This window comes from Microplitis demolitor, chromosome 7 (genome assembly GCF_026212275.2).
Source record: "Microplitis demolitor isolate Queensland-Clemson2020A chromosome 7, iyMicDemo2.1a, whole genome shotgun sequence".
NCBI lineage: Eukaryota > Metazoa > Arthropoda > Insecta > Hymenoptera > Braconidae > Microplitis > Microplitis demolitor.
In genome coordinates this window covers 13670352-13689851 of record NC_068551.1, presented here as the reverse complement: position 1 = coordinate 13689851, position 19500 = coordinate 13670352, and the positions used below count along the sequence as shown (strand labels likewise).

At 29.2% G+C, this 19500-nt stretch overlaps 1 protein-coding gene across 1 annotated transcript in view; it reads left to right on the top strand.

The window, feature by feature from the left end:
* The first annotated feature begins 1229 nt into the window (after window positions 1-1229).
* LOC103578892 (homeobox protein orthopedia) overlaps window positions 1230-19500 on the top strand; it is a 130496-nt gene continuing 112225 nt past the window's right edge. Inside the window, exon 1 of the mRNA XM_014442320.2 lies at window positions 1230-1416. Within this exon, the coding sequence (XP_014297806.1) occupies window positions 1371-1416 (46 nt within the window). The 5' untranslated portion in view covers window positions 1230-1370. The remainder of the gene's footprint in view (window positions 1417-19500) is intronic.

The following is a 19500-nucleotide window of genomic DNA, read 5'->3' as shown; positions in this document are numbered from 1 at the left end:
AAAATAATATATAAATATACTTATGCTGTTAGAACGCAAAAAAAAAAAAAATCATTTATAAATTTACAATATATAGTGAAAAGCTAAGTAGTTTGCAATAAAACAAAAGGAACGAATGCTAAGAAAGAGTATACATACAATAAATAAAAGAAGAAAGGTAGAAACAAAGATAAAGTGTACCAAGAAGTAACAAAAAAAAGAATAATAATAATAGTAATCAAAAAATGAAAGAAAGCAAAGGCATGGTAGAGGAGCAATCTTTTCTTTGGCTGGGCTATTCATCCCCTACTACCATCCCCTAATGGAATGGGTTGTATCTATATATGTATATACAGTTGAGTTGACTCTCTCATTGTCTGACACTTTGGTACAGTACACTCTGTTTGTACCGTCGGTGAATTCGCGCGCGGTACGCTCGTCGTCCATAAAAATAAAATTTCAATAAATCTCTGCGTTGTGAACCCAGTGGGGCATCTGGAGGGCGGGCCACCTTCTCATTGGAGGGTGGCTTGCGTTGGTTACGCCTACAATGTAAACATGTATAGACTGATAAAGCTGGTATAGATAATAAACGTGGCTTATGTTGGTTTCTTCTCGCGCCCACGCAATACACTTACACTTATTTTAATTTTTTGTCTATATTTATTCATTTTATTGAATCAGAGGTATACATATCATCAAATGTGCACCGAACTACTTTTAAATATATTTTAATCATATATTAATTAAATTAAAGTCAAAAATATTTTAATCAACTAATTAAATGACAAAAAGAAAAAAATTTCATTTTTAATATTCAAAAATGATAAATTCTGGAAATATAATTATTTCGTTTGTGAATTTAATTATTTGTTTAATTAACTAATTAGTGTAAATTAAAAATTTGAATTAATTTATTATTTATATATTTATTTTTTATAAATAAATAATTGTTATTTGTAAAGGGTACATTTGGTTTACGTACGTTCCTGATAAAGCGTCGAAGTCGAAGGATAGCTACGATTTAATATCACGCCCACGAACAAGTACCTTCGTTGAATAGAAAGAAACGCCCGGTTGATTCAATATGAGAATAAGTGAGAGAGAATATCCTCGCGCAAGTAAATAGTCCGACTGTAAGTCAAACAGAGTGCGGGTGTAAAAGACAAGGATGATAGAATGAGAAGTGGGGAGTTTGGAGATGGCAGCCAAGCAGTTAGTCGTTTGCCTTCCGAAGGTTCGGGCCGCTCGGTCGTTGTATTGTCTTTTATATCGGGTCTCGATTTAATCGGTACTCGATTTCGTTTCTTACGGATCTTGTTGTTACTAAAGTGGTTACGATTGAACGAAGATTGCCGCGGGGAGTGCAGGAGTATTGCTCCTGGGGAGGGATGCTCAACAATATTTCTGCTGGAACCTCCATTCATGGCATCACCGGTAAGTTTATTATATCACATTAATAATAATAATTACAATATTAGTAATAATAACCAATATCCACGATCACTAATAACTAATAATCGATTTATATTCGTTTTCTAATTTTACAACAGCACTTTTATTGTTTTACTTAAAGTTTAAAATACCAAAACTAACTCATAATACGCTTATTGAAAATTAAGGTGTATTTAATTAACGTCTTTTAGATAAAAAAAAATAAAATAAAATAAAAATAACTGATGAGTTTAGAGAATGAGGAAAATGTTTTACTGATATATCTGTGATAAAAATATTGTGGGTATAAAAACAACTGATTCTTTGTAATATTTGTATATGTAAAAATTTATATACGCAAGTATGAGATGTACAAATGCGACGGTAGATCAAAGAGAATAATAACGATGAATTTAGTTTTGTATTTTGTAAATAAAACGTTTCTCGTAGAGCCCAAATATTCTGACAGCCAATAAAATCGAAATAAAACCATCACAAAAACTGGTGAAAAATAAAAGGTGAAGTAGAACCCACAGTCGTAAACGTTCATTCATGCTAAAAGAGTTTTTCAGATTATAAGTCTTCATTGACGTGAAATTCTCGCGTACATGGTGGTTTCTCGTCTTTTATGTTTTATATGATACTGGATGACAGAATTATTTATCAATCATATCATTAATTAAAAAATATGTTAAACTCTATCTTTATATTAGCTGTACTTTTTTTTTTAATTTCTGTACACGCGCTTCAAGTCGGAAAATTTTATTCTTTGTAAATTTTTTTTTATTCTACCCTATTTTTATATTCAGAGAATTTTACTGTATTTTTTACATAAAAAATTTATAGAAAAATTACTACAGTTGTACTAGGATAAGAACAGTATCAAATTATGATGAAATTTACCGATTACAACGAAAATTACCAAATACATCGAATGGAATTCACAATGCACATGGTAGTTTTGACAAAGCAACATCCCATGCAGGAGCTGCCAGAGTTGAACGAAGGGGCCATCCTTGGCTCAGCACAGGAGAACCTAGCTTTGACACGTCTATATTGGCCCATGCTTGGGTCAAGAATGGTTACTCAATCCTGGCCATTCCAATCATTACACTCTAAAACCAAGTGTGTTACAAACGTATTATTTTAATACTTATTAAATGTGTTCTATGTTTAAGGCCATAAGAGAAACTACAGTTTTTTGTAGTAATTTAAAACACGTTCCACGGTGTATTAAATATATATAGATTGCTTATGGCGTTTCAATGTTATTTGGTAAGTGTGTACATTTTGACTACACACTTGGTTTTACAGTGTACCCGAATCTGGGCTAGGACTGGGTTACCTAGCCTTGGTCGACCCAATGATTGCCCGAGCTTACACGGAAAAAAACGGAGCTCAAAATTAGATGATATTTATAGTCGTCAAATAAAAATTACTTTCCGAAGAGAAATTGACAATCCAAACCAAAAATATCTATTAATAGTGGAAAGTTCCATTTTTTTGTTGATTTTTACAATCAGTATTGTAAATTTTACGATTTGTAAAAATTATAATGCAGATTAGTAAAAACTGAATAAAGAATGGTGTAACAATCCATAATTATTTCACAACGATCATTCTGGAAATAACAATATTCAAAAATTTCTTTGATAATATTACAATTCTGAGTTAGAAAGATTTCTAAGCGTAGACGTTGAATATTACAATTCATTAACAATAAATTACTGTAAAACATATTTATTTTTATCTATTCAGTAAAATTCAGTAGATAAAATAAAAAATATTAGTATAGAGTAGATAGTGTTTTTTTCTGGAAACAACAGAAGTCACTTCCCGGGTCGAAATATTTGGTCTGATTTTAGTCTAACTGCGCTGCATTTGGACTAATTAGTCTGTATTTGAACTAGTTAATCTGTTTTTGATCTTTTATAAAAATTTTAAGCTGTTTTTGATTTGCTGTTTTAAAAAACAATTGCGATACAGAAGGACAAAACTAGATTAATTCTGGAACTTAGAAAAATTTTGATTCTGAAATTGTGCAAGGACAAAACTAGATTAAATCGTGGACTTATAATAATTTCATTTATGTCTAGAAAAAATTTATAAAAAGTATTCTAAGATCTAGAATAGATTTTTTTTTTGTTTACTATTTATTTAGTGTCTTTTGTATAAGAATGTCAGCAGTTAATGATTATTTGACAGCTATATTTTTTAGTTGTCTTGATAGAATATTAATAATATTTAACGAAAGTAGTAAAATTGGCGTTAAAATCTCAACAAAAATTTCTTCAATTCACTGAATAAAGTCGAAAAATATTCTGACATTAAAAACCGTATCAAAATATTTCTTTGTGACATTGTAATACAAAATAGCAACAGCATGTTTTAAATGTCAAGAAAATTTAAATAATCCTCTATGTCTAGATGTTTCCGAATCACTTTCCTTGAGCAGTTTAATTGAACTTTATTCACTTTTGTTATTTTTAATAAATCATGTAGTAATTAATTTTGTCCATAAATGGAAATATTAATTTCTTTTTTTTAATTATTTTTTGAATTCAAATTTATTGCTTTTATGTAACGCTTATAATGAAGCAAAGAATTAAAAAAAAAATTTGTCTCATAATTTTTTTTTTTTTTTTAAATTAAGATTACTCAGTGTCACACAATCTTTGAGTTTCTTAGAATAATTCATTTTTTAATGGTAAAGTTTTTCTCCAATTATTCTTTAAATTAAGATTCTCTTTCATTTTGAATATAAACTTATAATAATAAATTTCTGTATTTATAAAAATATCTAACAGATGATGATAAGGAACTGAATGAGTTGGAGGTAGAAGAAGCCAGAGGAAAATAGTTGATTTTTCTCAGAATGTATGTTCAAAGAAAGTCTCAGTTACTAGGATGCACTATCAGAAGAAAAGAAGGAGGATGAAGTTAAATTTTTTTTAAGTAATCTCTATATGTTAATTGAGGCTAATTTATTTATTAAATAAATATTATTTTATATCAATGTGTAAGAAAATATCAAACTTTCATTAATTTTTTTGTTTATATTATTTATCATTATAATTATAAAAAAAAAATTTGAATCTGTTTTTAATCGAATATTGATCAAAATCAGACTAAAAATAATAAACAGAAAAAGTCGGATTTTGATCTAGATTAGAATAAAAACAGACTAAAAATAATTGACAGAAAAAGTCTGATTTTGATCTAGATTAAAACAAAAACAGACTAAAAATGATTGACAGAAAAAGTCTGATTTTGATCTAGATAAGAATAAAAACAGACTAAAAACTATTGAAAATAAGTCTGAAAATAGTCTAAATAAGGAATAGTAAGGGCAAAACTAGATTAAAATTCACATATTAAGTAAATATAAATAAAAACTAAAATTGAATAAAAATAACTTAAAATTTTTAGTTGATTAAAAACAGATCAAATTTTTCGAACCGGGACGTGATTCAAGTTGTGTTTTTATGAATTTCGCAAAAAATATTCATTTATATCCCGATTAGTACAATTTGTAAGATTATTAATTTTACTTCATAACATTTTAGAACTATTACTGAAAACATTGTAAAAAGAACTAAAGTATTCTGAAATTTATAATATCAAATAGAATTTTCTTGAGGTATTGTAGTTTTTAAAACGTTAGTAATGTGAATCGCCACTTAGCGGGAAAAAATTACTATTTGACAATGTAACTTTTAATCCGTGAGATATAATCTCGAGTTCATTGTATTTTATTTATATTTGGCATATACTTCGAAAAATTCGAATGGTACTTGTAGCCGAATGGTTAGCATGCTTGCATTCGAATTGGATTATTCGCAAGGCGTAGGATCGAATCCCACAGTGGTCAAAAAAAAAAAAGATGGCGGATTTTAAGATGACAGTTGAGATATATCCATAAACAAATATACAGATACATTCCAACAATATATAACTACATATATGTACATCGTTGGGAAAAAAAAAAAAATTTATTATTGCACTCAAGAAGACAATTTTTGCAATCTTGATTAGTAAAAATTCAATAGAAGTCTCAGTGAAAGTTTTATTTTAAAATAGATTTTTTACTATATCAAATAGTAAATTTTCTTGAATGCGTGTGTTTTGTACTCTAAAACTCATAGTAATTTTGCTTATAATTTAGTAATTTATAGGATTAAGCGATTATAATTTTTAATTATCTAAAGGAAAATTTCGACATTATTGGACCGTTTCTAGTTTTCCTCGGCGACATAGTACTTTTTATTTGAAAAATAAAAAATATTATTAGATTTTTTTCTCTGTGTAGGCCAAGACTAGGCTCCCCTGCCTTGATCATTCAATGGCAACCCACACTTGGGTCAGGACTGGGTAACCTAGCCTTGGCCATTTAATCGTAACCCAAATTTGGGTCAAGGTAGGATTATCCAAGTTTGGGTATACCTATAGTTACTCATCCTTGGGTCAAAATTGGCTAATCCAGGTTTTTTATTAATTATTTAACTAACTTATTATTATGATTTTTTAAATTAATAATTATTTATTTTTGAATTGAAATAAGTTTTATTTAATAAATATTTTAACACTCCGATTAAAATTATTTACAACTAATTATTAAAAAATTTTTTAGCTCCCTATTATTTGCAATCAACAACCGTAATTATATAATTTTACTTACAAAAATTAATTTAAGTAAGAAATAACTCATGAACTTTTACAATAAATGTTATTTTTAATAATATACGGAGAAAAATGTTGGCTCGAAACCTACCAATTTTTATTATGCTGTCGACCAAACTTGAAACAGGAAGGGAAGTATTCAAAAAATTATTATGCTCATACAAAAAATTATTATGCTGTACCATAATACTTACTACAGTGATAGAAATTTTATATTGACTCAAGAAATATTTTCTTGAGCCAAGAATTTATTTCTGAAGAAAACCAATTGTCTTCCTTCAAGAAATTCTTGTCTTGACTTAGATTTTTTTGGCTCTAAAGATTTTGTATCTTTGATGGATAACTCTCGTTTCTTGACCCGAAACTATATTATCTTTAATCGATACTATTGAATTCTTCAAGCAAGACCACTTGTCTCTTCAACTAAAAATGTCGTATTATTATTTTAAGAACTTTAAATTTTTGGTTCAAGTTATAATTCCTTGATGGAAGATGTTTTTAAAGTAATGAAAAAAATTTGTTTTTTTGAATAAATTTCTAATTTAAAATATCTGAAGTAAATGAATGTAGTCCTAAAAAATCACTTCAGAATTTTTTATTTTTAAAATAAAAAAAAAAATTTTTTTCAAGCTGAGTAAATTGATATCTTGATTTGAAAATCGCGCCATTCTCGAAACAAGTCGGTAATGTCTTAAACCTACATTTTGCCTATCTTTATCTAAGAGCAAGAAATTCTTAAGCAAAGTATGTCAGAATTTTGTTTCAAAACAAAAAAGGCTTTATCGAAGAATAAAATTCTCAAACGAAGAATTTTTTTTCTCTATCCGAGAATTTAAATTTTTTGGTTCAAAGACTTATTTCTTGAATTAAAACAATTAAAAATTTTGAAACAAGAACCACATTTTGAAGAAAAAGTTTTTCTTGAATCAAGATAGTTTTCCTATCAGTGTACGCGCGAGACACTTATCGCTACGATTTAATAACAATTACTTTCATACATTATAATAGTTGTGATGCAGCATCATAATTTTTCATAAGAGCATAATAATTTTTTGGATGCTTTCCTTCCTGTTTCAAGTTTGGTCGACAGCATAATAAAAATTGGTAGGTTTTGAGCCAACATTTTTCTCCGTGTAGAGGTAGAGTAAAATAATTCAACTATGTTCTTGATAAATAATTAATTAAACTCAATAAATTCTATTTTAGAAAATTATGTAATTATAATAAAAATAATACTAAATTGTTATTTTTTTTTTCTTAATCGAAAATATTCATTAAATTGCTCTTTATATTTCATAATACCGAGTGGTTGTAGAGCCCAGCAGAATTTTTACCCAGTTTTTTTTATGTCATTAACCTCACTTAAATAGTTTAAACGATAATGATCACAAACTCTATTAGGATAATAATAATAAAATTTTTTCTCATTTAAATTTATTTATTTTGTTATTGCATGAGTCAAGTCTGGCAACCGAGCATGGATCAGGGCTGGCAGCCAGGCTTAGCACGATATTATCATTCCAGACTTCTGATAAAGCTGGCTTACAAGTTTGGTTCAGAGTTCTACATAGTTGAACCTAGCCTGGGCCAAGCTTGGGCCAGTCGTACTTTCCTGTCTGGGATAATCAATTTTATTTTAGAAATTATTACTAGCTGCATCGTAATTGATTATGCTAGATTAGAGTACTTAGTAAAATATAAAATAAAAGCGACGAATTAAAAAAAAAAATTGTAATTTAAAGAAAGCTGAAAAAAAAAAGGTTAAGTAAATTCATTAGCTCAACATACCCCTGATTAAATAAAACGATTTACTCAATTATGAATGTATATCTATATAGTCTAAAAATTGAATTGTTTTGAATTTTTTTGAACCATTTCTAATTTCTAAAATTACCATGCTGTGTAGTACAATGTTTGAAGAAACCCAGACAGGAAAGTATGACGGGCCCAGGCTTGGCTCAGGCTTGGTTCAACTATGTTGAACTCTGGGTTAAGTTTGTAAGCCAGTCTTGTTCCAGCCTTGATAGAAGTCTGGAATGATAACATCGTGCCAAGCCTGGATGCCAGCCCTGACCCGTGCTTGGTTATCAGACCTGGCCCATACATCGACAAATCAAATAAATTTAATTAAAAAAAAAATTTATTATTATTTAAGTACTAGAGTTTGTGATGTTCATTAACGTTTAAACTATTTAAGTGAGGTAAATGACGTGAAAAAAACTCGGTGAATATTCTGCTCAGCTCTGGGCGCAAACTGTCGTCCTTCTGATTGCTGGGTCTGAACGCTGGCGACTGGACAAACCTACTAATGTTGAATTGAAACTTTTATATGTTCTACTTATTCATTTTACTACAACCCCCTCGGTTTTATGAAATATAAAGAGCAATTTAATTGATATTTTTGATTAAGAAAAAAATAAATAGTAATTTTGTATTATTTATATTATAATTACATAATTTTTGAAAATAAAATTTATTGATTTCAATTGAATATTTATCAAGAACCCAGCTTAATTATCTTACTCTACCACCATTATTAGAGATAACATTTATTATAAAAATTCATGAGTTATTCCTAAATTAAATTAATTTTTTATAAGTAAAAATTATAAAGTTACGGTTGTTGATTGCAAATAATAGCGAATCAAAAAATGTATTAATTATTAATTGTAAATAGTTTTAATCAGAATGTTTAACATTTATTTATTAAAACTTATCTTAATTCAAAAATAAATAATTATTAATTTTAAAAACCATAATAATAAGATTATTGGATAATTAATAAAAAACCTAGATTAGCTAATTCTGGTCCAAGGATGGAAAACTATAGGTATACCCGCGCTTGGATAATACTAACTTGGCCCAAGTCTGGGTTGCCATTGAATGATCGAGGCCGATGAACCTAGTATTGGCTTAAACTTGGCTAATTATTGGGTCGGCCAAGGTTGGGTTACCCAGTCCTGGCCCAAGTGTGGGATTCCATTGGATAGCTAATACAGGAGAACCCAGTCTTGGTCCAAGCTCGGGTAATCATTGTAACGGCCAAAGCTAGGTTACCCGGTCCTGGTCCAAGCCTGGGTCACCACTGAATGGCCAAAATATGAGAACCCAGTCCTGGCCCAGACTCGGGTAATGATTGGGATGGCCAGGATTGAGTAACCTTTCTTAACCCAAGCATGAGCCAATATAGACATGCCAAAGCTAGGTTCCCCAGTGCTGAGCCAAGGATGGCCCCTTTGTTCAACTCTGGCAGCTCTTGCATGGAAAGTTAGAATTTTTAAATTCAAATTGATAAATTTTCTATTACATCTAGTTTTAGTTATTTTTTAATGTAAGTATTAAAATAAAGTAATATATTTTTTGCTAAGTCCAAAATATGACAATGTAGTATAATAACTGTAGTTATTTTTTTAAGTATATTTTAATAAAATTCAATTCAAAATCACTGAAACAAAAATAGTATACAACTCTCAAAAATATCGAGCTGTCCCACCGTTATCTAGAATTCTTAGGTAATTTTTACTAAAAACTTTCCTGCGTATACAACTCGTTAAAATTAGAGAGGAAAATTATACGCGATACGACTTCACCATTAAACTCGGTGTAATTTTAATTTTATTTTTTGGTACTGTAAGATTTAAAAAGAATCAAGTCAAAAAGTTTCTTCGGTTCTCCCTTGATTCAATTTTATTGTCTTTTATAGTAAAATTAAAAATAAAAAATTACTGATGCTAATAAATGCATTGCAAACGCAAGTCTTATATCAATACGCACATAAAAAAAGGATTACTTGATTTAAGGAATTTACGTTCCTCCCAACTTTTTTCTTGAATCAAGCTCACATTTTGTTTTTGATTAAAACAATAACAAAATTTGGATTTAGAAGCAAATTTCTTTATTAAACAATAAACTGTCTCGATTCAAGAATAAAATTATTCAGCTTGAGAAACTTTTGTATTTGTTCAGAAACATTTTAGACCTATCTCAAGTATTATTTTTTTTTTTTTTGGTTTTAAGTATTTAGATTTTTGATTCCAGTATTTTTTTCTTAACTTAAAATAATTTAATTTTTGACTCAAGTATTTTTTGTCTCGGTTTAACCCTTGACTGGTCAACAAACGCGACCGAACGACTTTGGTCAAGTGATGAGAGAATCGCCGCGATGCTTTTGAGAGTGCAACGTTGTCTGATCGCTCTGGCTGTTTTCTATTGGTGTATAATTTCCGGCGGGAATATTGTAAAAAATTCGAACTTGAAACAAAACTTTATTTTTAAAAATTTCAAACTCTGTTTAAAACAATTTGTTATTTAAACAAATTGAACATACTTATTTGTTAATTAAATTTTGCTAATATTTGAATTTATTTAACTTAAAAAGAACTCAACTATTTTTTTTATAAATAACAATATCACGTAAACATAGGTTAATGCCTTCGGCGGTAAATGGAAATATTTTAATAGTAGGTAGAAAAAAATATTTTAATAAATTTATTATAAATTCAACCACAAAACAAATTAAAAAATTATTTTCTTCATCGCAGAGTTTCTAAAAAGGTTTATTGATAAAAATAAATATTTACCTCTACATAACCTTTCATACACAATAACCGCCGGTAACAATCTGCGCAAGTCTGCGCATGAACATGAGAAGTTGGAAAGAGGGAACATACACTAGAGACGGCAACGCCGCAAGAGAAAATCTACTAACAACTCTGGTCAAGTGATGAAAACAGCCCCGCAAATCCGTCACTTTTTTATTAGAATTTTTTTTGCAGCGACTTTCTGTTATTAAACATGCTCAAAAAAAATTTTAAGATACTTTAAAATGTTTAAAGAACAAAGTCAAAATTTTTTAAACCTTTTTAGTAAAAAATGTAATTGTAATAAAAATAATAAAATTAAGTGCGGCTTCACGCTCATACGTTGACCAGTCTAGGGTTAAAACAGTTTGATTTCCGACTAGAGTATTTTTTTTCTTGTTTTAAAGTGATTTGATTTTCAGCCCAAGTATTTTTAACTTCCCGCTAAGAAAATTGCAAATTTTCAAAAATTCGGGAAGTTATTGGTTTCGGTCCGAGTTCCGAAAATCGAACTTCTAGATCTCTTAGATCTTGACGTTTTGAGGTTCTAAGAAGCTATGCTGACTAATTTCAAGATGATGTCCTAGTGTATGTATGTATGTATGTACGTTTGGATGTAAATACCTATAAATTTTGAACAGACAAACTGATTTTGATCGTCATGGTGTCATTCGACGCAACTTGTTAATATCTAAAAGCCGTGAAAAATTGAGCTTGATCGGTAGGGCTCGTTCAGAGATATTACAAAAATAAACTTTTTTCAAAAATGTTTTTTTTTTAATAACTTGTAATGTGCTCGATGGATTGATTCCAGGATCAACTGGGCTCTGAAGCTTCATAAGCCGCGTCAAATGCCACCTCAACCATCAAAATCGGTTCATTCGTTCAAGAGAAACCGTCGTCGAAAGAATTAAAAAAAATTTTTTTTTTTTTAGTATTTTCGAAATTTCTCAAAAACGCCCTAGTAGAAATGCATTCGAGGCGCTGGCTAGCGCCTGGCTAGTTTTACTAGATTATAGCCAGTATAATATCGAGGCGCTAGCTAACACCTGGCTACATTGCCTAGAAATGAAATAAAAAATGGTGATATTAAATCTCATGATTCCCAATTTTACACGGAGAGAAAATTATAGTAACAGTTACAATATATTATGGGAATGGTTCCCATACTGCATGGTAACCGGTTTTTTTGAAATGTTGATTATAGGAACGGCACCCATATATATTATTGTAACCATTCCTATAATTATGGGTATAATTCCCATACGGTATCGGAATAGTTCCTATGGAATTATGGTAATCGTTACTATGTACCTATGGAAATGGTTACTATAATATTATAGGAATGGATATACATAATATTATGGGAATGGTTACCATAATATTATGGGAATGGTTACTATAATATTATAGGAATGGTTACCATAATATTATGGGAATGGTTACCATAGTATTTAGAAATTATAATAATTTTTTTTTTCTATAGAATTTTGTAGTGTAAATTAAAATGAAGTTATTTATTATTATTATTATTATTTACAAATTAATTTTTATCTGACCAAAAATAATATTTTATTGTAATATAGTTTCACAAAAAGATTAAGTATACAAAAAAAAACGCTTATTACAAAAAATGAATTATTACAATTTCTAAATATTATGGTAACCATTACCATAATATTATGGTAACCATTACCATATACGCTTAGGAACCGTTACAATATGGTTATAGGATTGGTTCCTATTTGCTTATGGTAACTATTCCTATGAGTATGGTAATCATTACCATGATTCTTTCATATGCGATATGGGAACTGTTACCATAATGATAGGAATTGTTACCATATTTATGGAAACCTTCCCAGAAAGTATGGGTCTATATCCCATAATCCCAAGTAATCATTACCATAACGGTATGGGATGATATTACATAAACCTACTAGGAACAGTTACTATAATGTTTTCTCCGTGTAGGTTATATATTGATGAAATACAAATAAACTATTATAAATTATTATTTTGAAAAATTGAAATAGAAATTATTTGTAATAATTGAATTACTTATTTTAAATAAAATAATTATTGATAATCTGAATAATTTAAAAACTTTTTTATGAAACGAATATTATAAAAACAATACAATATAATTTATTTATTTTTGAAGTTAAACTTCTTTAGTCGCGTTATGAAAAAATGATGAAATGAAATTTTAAGATGCGCGCGCATCAGTGTTACACAAAAGTTACAGGTTGAAGCTATCCGCTAAACTGCGCATTAAGTCTCGAAAAAAGCTACCAACAAAATAGAAATAGAACCTCTATTAATCTTGCATGTTGGCACGCTCGTCGCCTCTGATAATTATTTTCATGTTTATCCACATGTTTCTCGTTCCTACATTCACAACACGAGTTTTAGTTTCATACAAGAGTGAATAATATGTGCTGATAAATGATATTCAGTGGTAATAAAAATTGAAATATTACTATTTAATATGATCAATACTAAAAATTATTAGGATTAATGTTGAATATTTATTATTGGGCATTTAATATTTACAAAATGAAGAAATAAATTTAATAACAAATTTGTGATAAAAATTAGAATTGACCATCAAATTAAAATATTCATTTTTAATATTTATTATTAATTATTAACTTGAATGAATAATAAATATTTAAAAAATAAATAAACTTAATTAATAACTAAATTTAAATTCAAAATTTAATATTAAATTTATTTATTTACTTTTAAAATATTAAATAATCAATAATAAATGTTTAAAATTAAGAATCTTATAATATTTAGTACAAATCATCACATATATATTTAATGAGTGTACATCTAGCAGACATCAGAGAAATTTGAAAATATTTATAAATGGAGTAAATAACTGATGAAATTAAATTTTTAAAAAATGCGCATTTAAAAAATTTTGAAATTAATAAGCGCATTTTTTATAAATATGATTTTTTTAATTGTTTACTCTTTTTATTTATAATATTAAATTTGTCTGATGTCTGCTACATTCACACTCATATATATATTGATTATTCTCTGAATTTTATTTTTAATAATTATATATATATATATATATATATATATATATATATATATATATATATATATATATATATATATATATATATATATATATATATATATATATTAGGGTGGTCGTTAAAAATTAAATTTTCTCGGACGCTTCATAAAAAGCTTCTTATTAGTGAAAAAATGCATAGGGAATTCAGTTTTTTCGTTTTAAGTAAAAATAACACGTGCCGAAGGACGATCAAAGTTCATTTTTCGATACTATCGGAGCTTTTTTTAAATATCTCATGAAATATGCAGATTAATGGAAAAAATCATACGAACCTTTCTGTAGGAAATTAAATTCTTGGCAAAAAAGCCCATGATTATTTTTTCTAAAAAATGTGTGTTTATGAAGATATTCTGAAAAAACTTATTTCAGATCTGATGAATTGAGCGTTTTAAGAATTATAAATTTTGTAAATATCATTTTTCTAAGTATACAGAAACTGTAACAAGCATTAATAATTAAGATATTACGAGCTACGAAGTTGTTTATATTTCTGAAAAAACGTTATCTTTAACATTCGTTATCCTTAAAATGCCCAATATATAAGATCTAGAAAAGTTTTTTTTAAAATATATTCATAAATACACGTTTTATAAAAAAAATGATCATGACTTTTTTTGTCAAAAATTTAATTTCCTACAAAATTGTTTCTATGGTTTTTTTCTTTAATCTGCATATTTTATGAAGATTAATTTCATTTATTCTTTTTACTTAAAACCAACAAACTAAATTCCCTACGTATTTTTACACTAAAAAGTAGCTTTTTATGGGGCGTCTGAGAAAATTTAATTTTTAACGACCACCCTAATATATATATATATATATATATATATATATATATATATATATATATATATATATATATATATATATATATATATATATATATATATTTTTTTTTTTTTTTAATGATGCCAAAAAAGTATAACTTCTCACGCGCGTACATAAATACACGCACTCATTTTTTTTTTATAATATTCGTTTTATAAAAAAGTTTTTAAATTATTCAGATTATCAATAATTATTATATTTAAAATTAGTAATTTAATTATTACAAATAATTTCTATTTTAATTTTTTAAAATAATAATTTATAATAGTTTATTTGTATTTCATCAATATATAACCTATATATTGATTTAAAATCCAAGGAATTTTCTTACTTTCCTCAAGAAAATCTTGATTTCCAATCTATGTCTTCAAAAGTTTCTTGGCTCAAGAAAAATTATTTTCAGCCAACTTATTTTTTTTTCTGTGTTGAGTCTTCAAACTTAAGTATCCCGACTAGAAAAAAAGTTGTAAGACCTATTGGTATTCAATGAAGTTCCCAATAGGGAACCCAACGTTGGCATGTAACGCATAGCCCAAGATGATCCCAATCGGGTCATCCCTATTGGGTCCCAATTGGGTATACCCGACTGTTTCCCAATCAAGCATATCCTATAGGGTTTCAGTTGGGTACACCCTACAGAAACTTTAGGCCAACCCAATAAAATCCCACTAAAATCCTAACATAAAAAAAATTTGCTTAAATAAATTATTTATTTAAATCCTTTCATTCCAGTACAATTTTTTTAATTAATTTATTTAATTTTCGTTATTACTGTTAATTTATGTTTCTGTTAACTGACAAAAAAAAATTATTATTTCACAAATTCTCACTTTGCACGAGACATAATTTTTATAACTGATATTCACTATACTAGCATTCTATTATTATTATTATTATTATCAATTATATTGCACTGCACTAGCAGTTTTTTATTATTATTTCGATCAATTGTATTGCACGGTATTGTAACTGTAAAGGAATTAAAAAAATTACGCCTTGATGAGTTACTTAGAACGTTTTCCAATGCAAGAGTCACTTACATATGGGTTTTTGTCCACTAGTTATTTGTTTTATGTGTGGACCTGTCATATGGACTATTTTTTTGCTAAAGTGTTAGTTTTTTTTTAAGTTTATAACTAAATTTATAATCTACAAGAGATCAAAAATATGTTTTCCTATTGTTTAGTTTTTTTTTCTTTATTTTTAAAGTTTAATCTTTTTTTTTTTTTTTTATATAAAAATACATAATGAAACGAAAATTTTTTGTATTTAAAAATTATTTTTAATTTTTAAAAGTAAAATTTGTTTTTTTTTATAAATTTCATGTTTAGTTTTCCCAACGTATTCCCAATTCTCTCCCAATCGGGTAAGCCCAACAGCCAGATATTAATTTTGATTTTGAGTTGCCCCAACAAGTTCCCATAAATATCCCAATCGAGCAAGCCCATTGTCGAATCATTAATTTCAGCATTGGGTTTTCCCAACATGTTCCCAATCCTATCTCAATTGAGTGAACCCTGGGTGTATCTGAGAAGTTATATAATATAGCCCAATGTCTCTTTCGGATTTTCTAGATGAACTTTTGGTATTTACATATTTAAATACTCTATCCCTTTCAATTAACCTTCGTTTTTTATTTATTTTAATAATAAACCGTGTTAAATAAAGTTCAAAATTAAAACTCCGGTGAGGGGAAAAAATATACCCCAGATAGGAAAGTACGACGGGCCCAGGCTTGGCTCAGGCTTGGTTCAACTATGTTGAACTCTGGACCAAGCTTGTAAGCCAGCCTTGTTCCAGCCTTGGTAGAAGTCGGGAATGATAACTGGGTGCCAAGCCTGGTTGCCAGCCCTGACCCATGCTTGCTTGCCAGACCTGGCCCATGCTTGCTTGCCAGACCTGGCCCATGCTTGGTTGCCAGACTTGGCCCATGCATCGAAAAAACACATAAATTCAATTAAAAAAAAAAAATTTATTATTATTAAAGTACTAGAGTTTGTGATCATTAACGTTTAAACTATTTAAGTGAAGTAAATAACGTGAAAAAAATTCGGTGAAAATTCTGCTGGGCTCTGGGCGCGAACTGCCGTCCTTCTGATTGCTGGGTTTGAACGCTGGCTACTGGACGAACCTACTAACGTTCAATTGAAACTTTCATATGTTCTACTTGTTCATTTTACTACAACCACTCGGTTTTATGAAATATAAAGAGCAATTTAATTTATATTTTCGATTAAGAAAGAAAAAAATAATTTCGTATTATTTATATTATAATTACATAATTTTTAAAAATAAAATTTATTAAATTTAATTGATTATTTATCAAGAACCCAGCTTAATTATCTTACTCTACCACCATAATTCCTAAGTTAGGGTGACTCTCGGCTTGGCCAAGGCTAGGTTATCTAGTGTTGGCCGATGTTAGGGTAACCATCCAACGGCCGAGGCTAGGTTATTCAATCTTGGCCCATGTTAGGGTGACTCTAGGGTTGGCCAAATCTAGGGTATTCAGTCTTGGCCCAAGCCTGGGTAATCATTGGAATGGCCAATACTAATTAACCAGTTATGGCCCAGGCATGGGACAGTATAGGTTTGCCAAGACGGGCTTCCCAATAATGTCCCAGGCATGGCCCCGTCGTTCAACTCGGGGGCTTCCTGTATGGGTAGAAGTTATTCATAGTTGGGTCCTAGCTAGGGTCTACCGTGGAAACCCAGAGCTCGGTGAACTAGTTCTGGTTCAAGCTTGGGCCAATATTGAAGAGCTAGAGCAGGGTTACCCATGACTGGGTCTCGTTTGGGGCCAACAGCGGAAAGCCAGCGCTAGGTTGCCCACGACTGGACCTAAGCTAGGGCCGACATTGGGAAGCCAGAGCTAGGTTGCCCAGTCCTGGGCCTTAGCTAGGGCCGACACTGGGGAGCCAGAGCTGGGTTGCCCAGTCCTGGTCCGTGCTTAGCCCCGTTGTCAGAGCTTGTAAGTTCGTACATGGGACATACATCGGTATTGTGGTGTGACCATATTTTAATTGGTCAATTCTATTTGTTTTATTGATCGGAGCAATATTAAGTTTACAAATTAATATTTTTCCGTAAATTATAATATTTTCATTCATTGCATTTATTTTAAGCACCGATGGACACCTAAGTATAGAAAAAAAGTATTCCACCGGACTTATTCTGTATGTTTTTTACTTGTTCTTATTGCAGCTCCGCATATTATTTTTGCTATTTATTATTTTTTTTTGCAGTGTTCGAGCAACGAGAACATTGATAATTTTTTTTTTTAATGAGTTCAGAATTTTATAAAACTTGATTTTGATGCTGATAGTTAGTAAAATAATTGATATTAAAAAGTGAAAAAATAGAAATAAGTTAATTTGAAACATAATACTAGTAGATACCGAGAAAAATAACTTTTAGTTGCAAGTAAATATGTTACTGATATAGTGATCGCGAACTATTTTATTAGATTAAGTTAAAATTTCAAGAAGTAAATAAATATACGGGCTCAAAAAAAATTCACTCAGCTTAATAAAATATTGATCCAAGTAAATATATTTATTAAAGCCTGCAAATTTTTATTCTTACAGTGTAGTCAGTCTACACTATGGAATTTGGAAATGACTTCGGAGTGAGCATGGATTTAATTTCAATCTCGATTTCACTCCATAACTCAGAGTTGCGAAGTAAATAAAAAGTTTTTTTAACTTCCCGCTAAGAAAATTTCAAATTTTCAAATAAAATGAGTTATTGAATTCGGTCCGATTTTCCAAAACTGAGGTTTGAACAGATCTCGACGTTTAGAGGTCCTAGAAAGCTATTCTGTTTACTTTGAAGAGGATGTATGGGCGCGCGTGTGTGTGTGTGTGTGTGTGTGTGTGTGTGTGTGTGTGTGTGTGTGTGTGTGTGTGTGCGCGCCAACGTATGTAGCCATTCTATAACTTTCAAACGGGTGTACCGATTTAGATCTTTAAAGTAGAAGTCGAAGCGACATTACTTCCTAAGTGCTGTGAGGTATTGATATGTAGAGTATGAGTTACGTCTCGAGTTATTCGAAAAATACAATTATTTGAAGAATATTGTTTTTGAATAACTTTTAGTCAACTTGATGGACTGATTAAAAAATCTAATCAGCTTTTAAGCTCTATAAGCAACTTCGAATTGATTGTTCAAGAGATATCGTTATCAAAAGTTTAAAAAAAAAAAAAAAAAAATTTTTTTTTTAATAAACTCAAAAATCATAAAACTGATTGATTCTAATGATGTTTTAGCGTTAAACGCTGATAAATTGTGTTCAATGCCGCCTCAAACATTAAAATCGGTTAATTAGTTCGAAGGATATCGGCGATGAAAAATTTAAAAAATAACAATTCACTTCATTTTTTTCAAATGAAGCCCACTGTGATTCCTCATATATTCTAAAACTCATACTGGTCCTTCGGCTTTATAGTGTTCGATGATCGCTGCATCAATTATTGTAATCCGTACGTTAATTTGAATAGTGTCATCATAAAAAATTCTAGAAAATCACTGTTCCTGATATTTTCTTCTAATGTTTCATATATTGATTCGCTGGTTGGATTTAAAGTTCACGTAGTCTTCATTTTGGTTAATTCTATCAATTTATGTCCAAAGATATTGGACTCATCAAGCATAATCGTAAATGAAACTTGAAAAACGATCCTTATCGATTATTATCAATTTCTCAAATTATCGATGAATACGAAATGTTACTTTTTTCGAGCTGGAATGGCTCGAAAAATACAACAAGTACTCGAAGATATTATCGAGCTAAAGAAAATAAATAATAACCCTCGTGAATTCGTTTTATTAATATAATATATAAAGAGAACGGGTGAGGGGGAGGGGCAGATTCTGGTAGGCGGCTGATAATTAAGTATC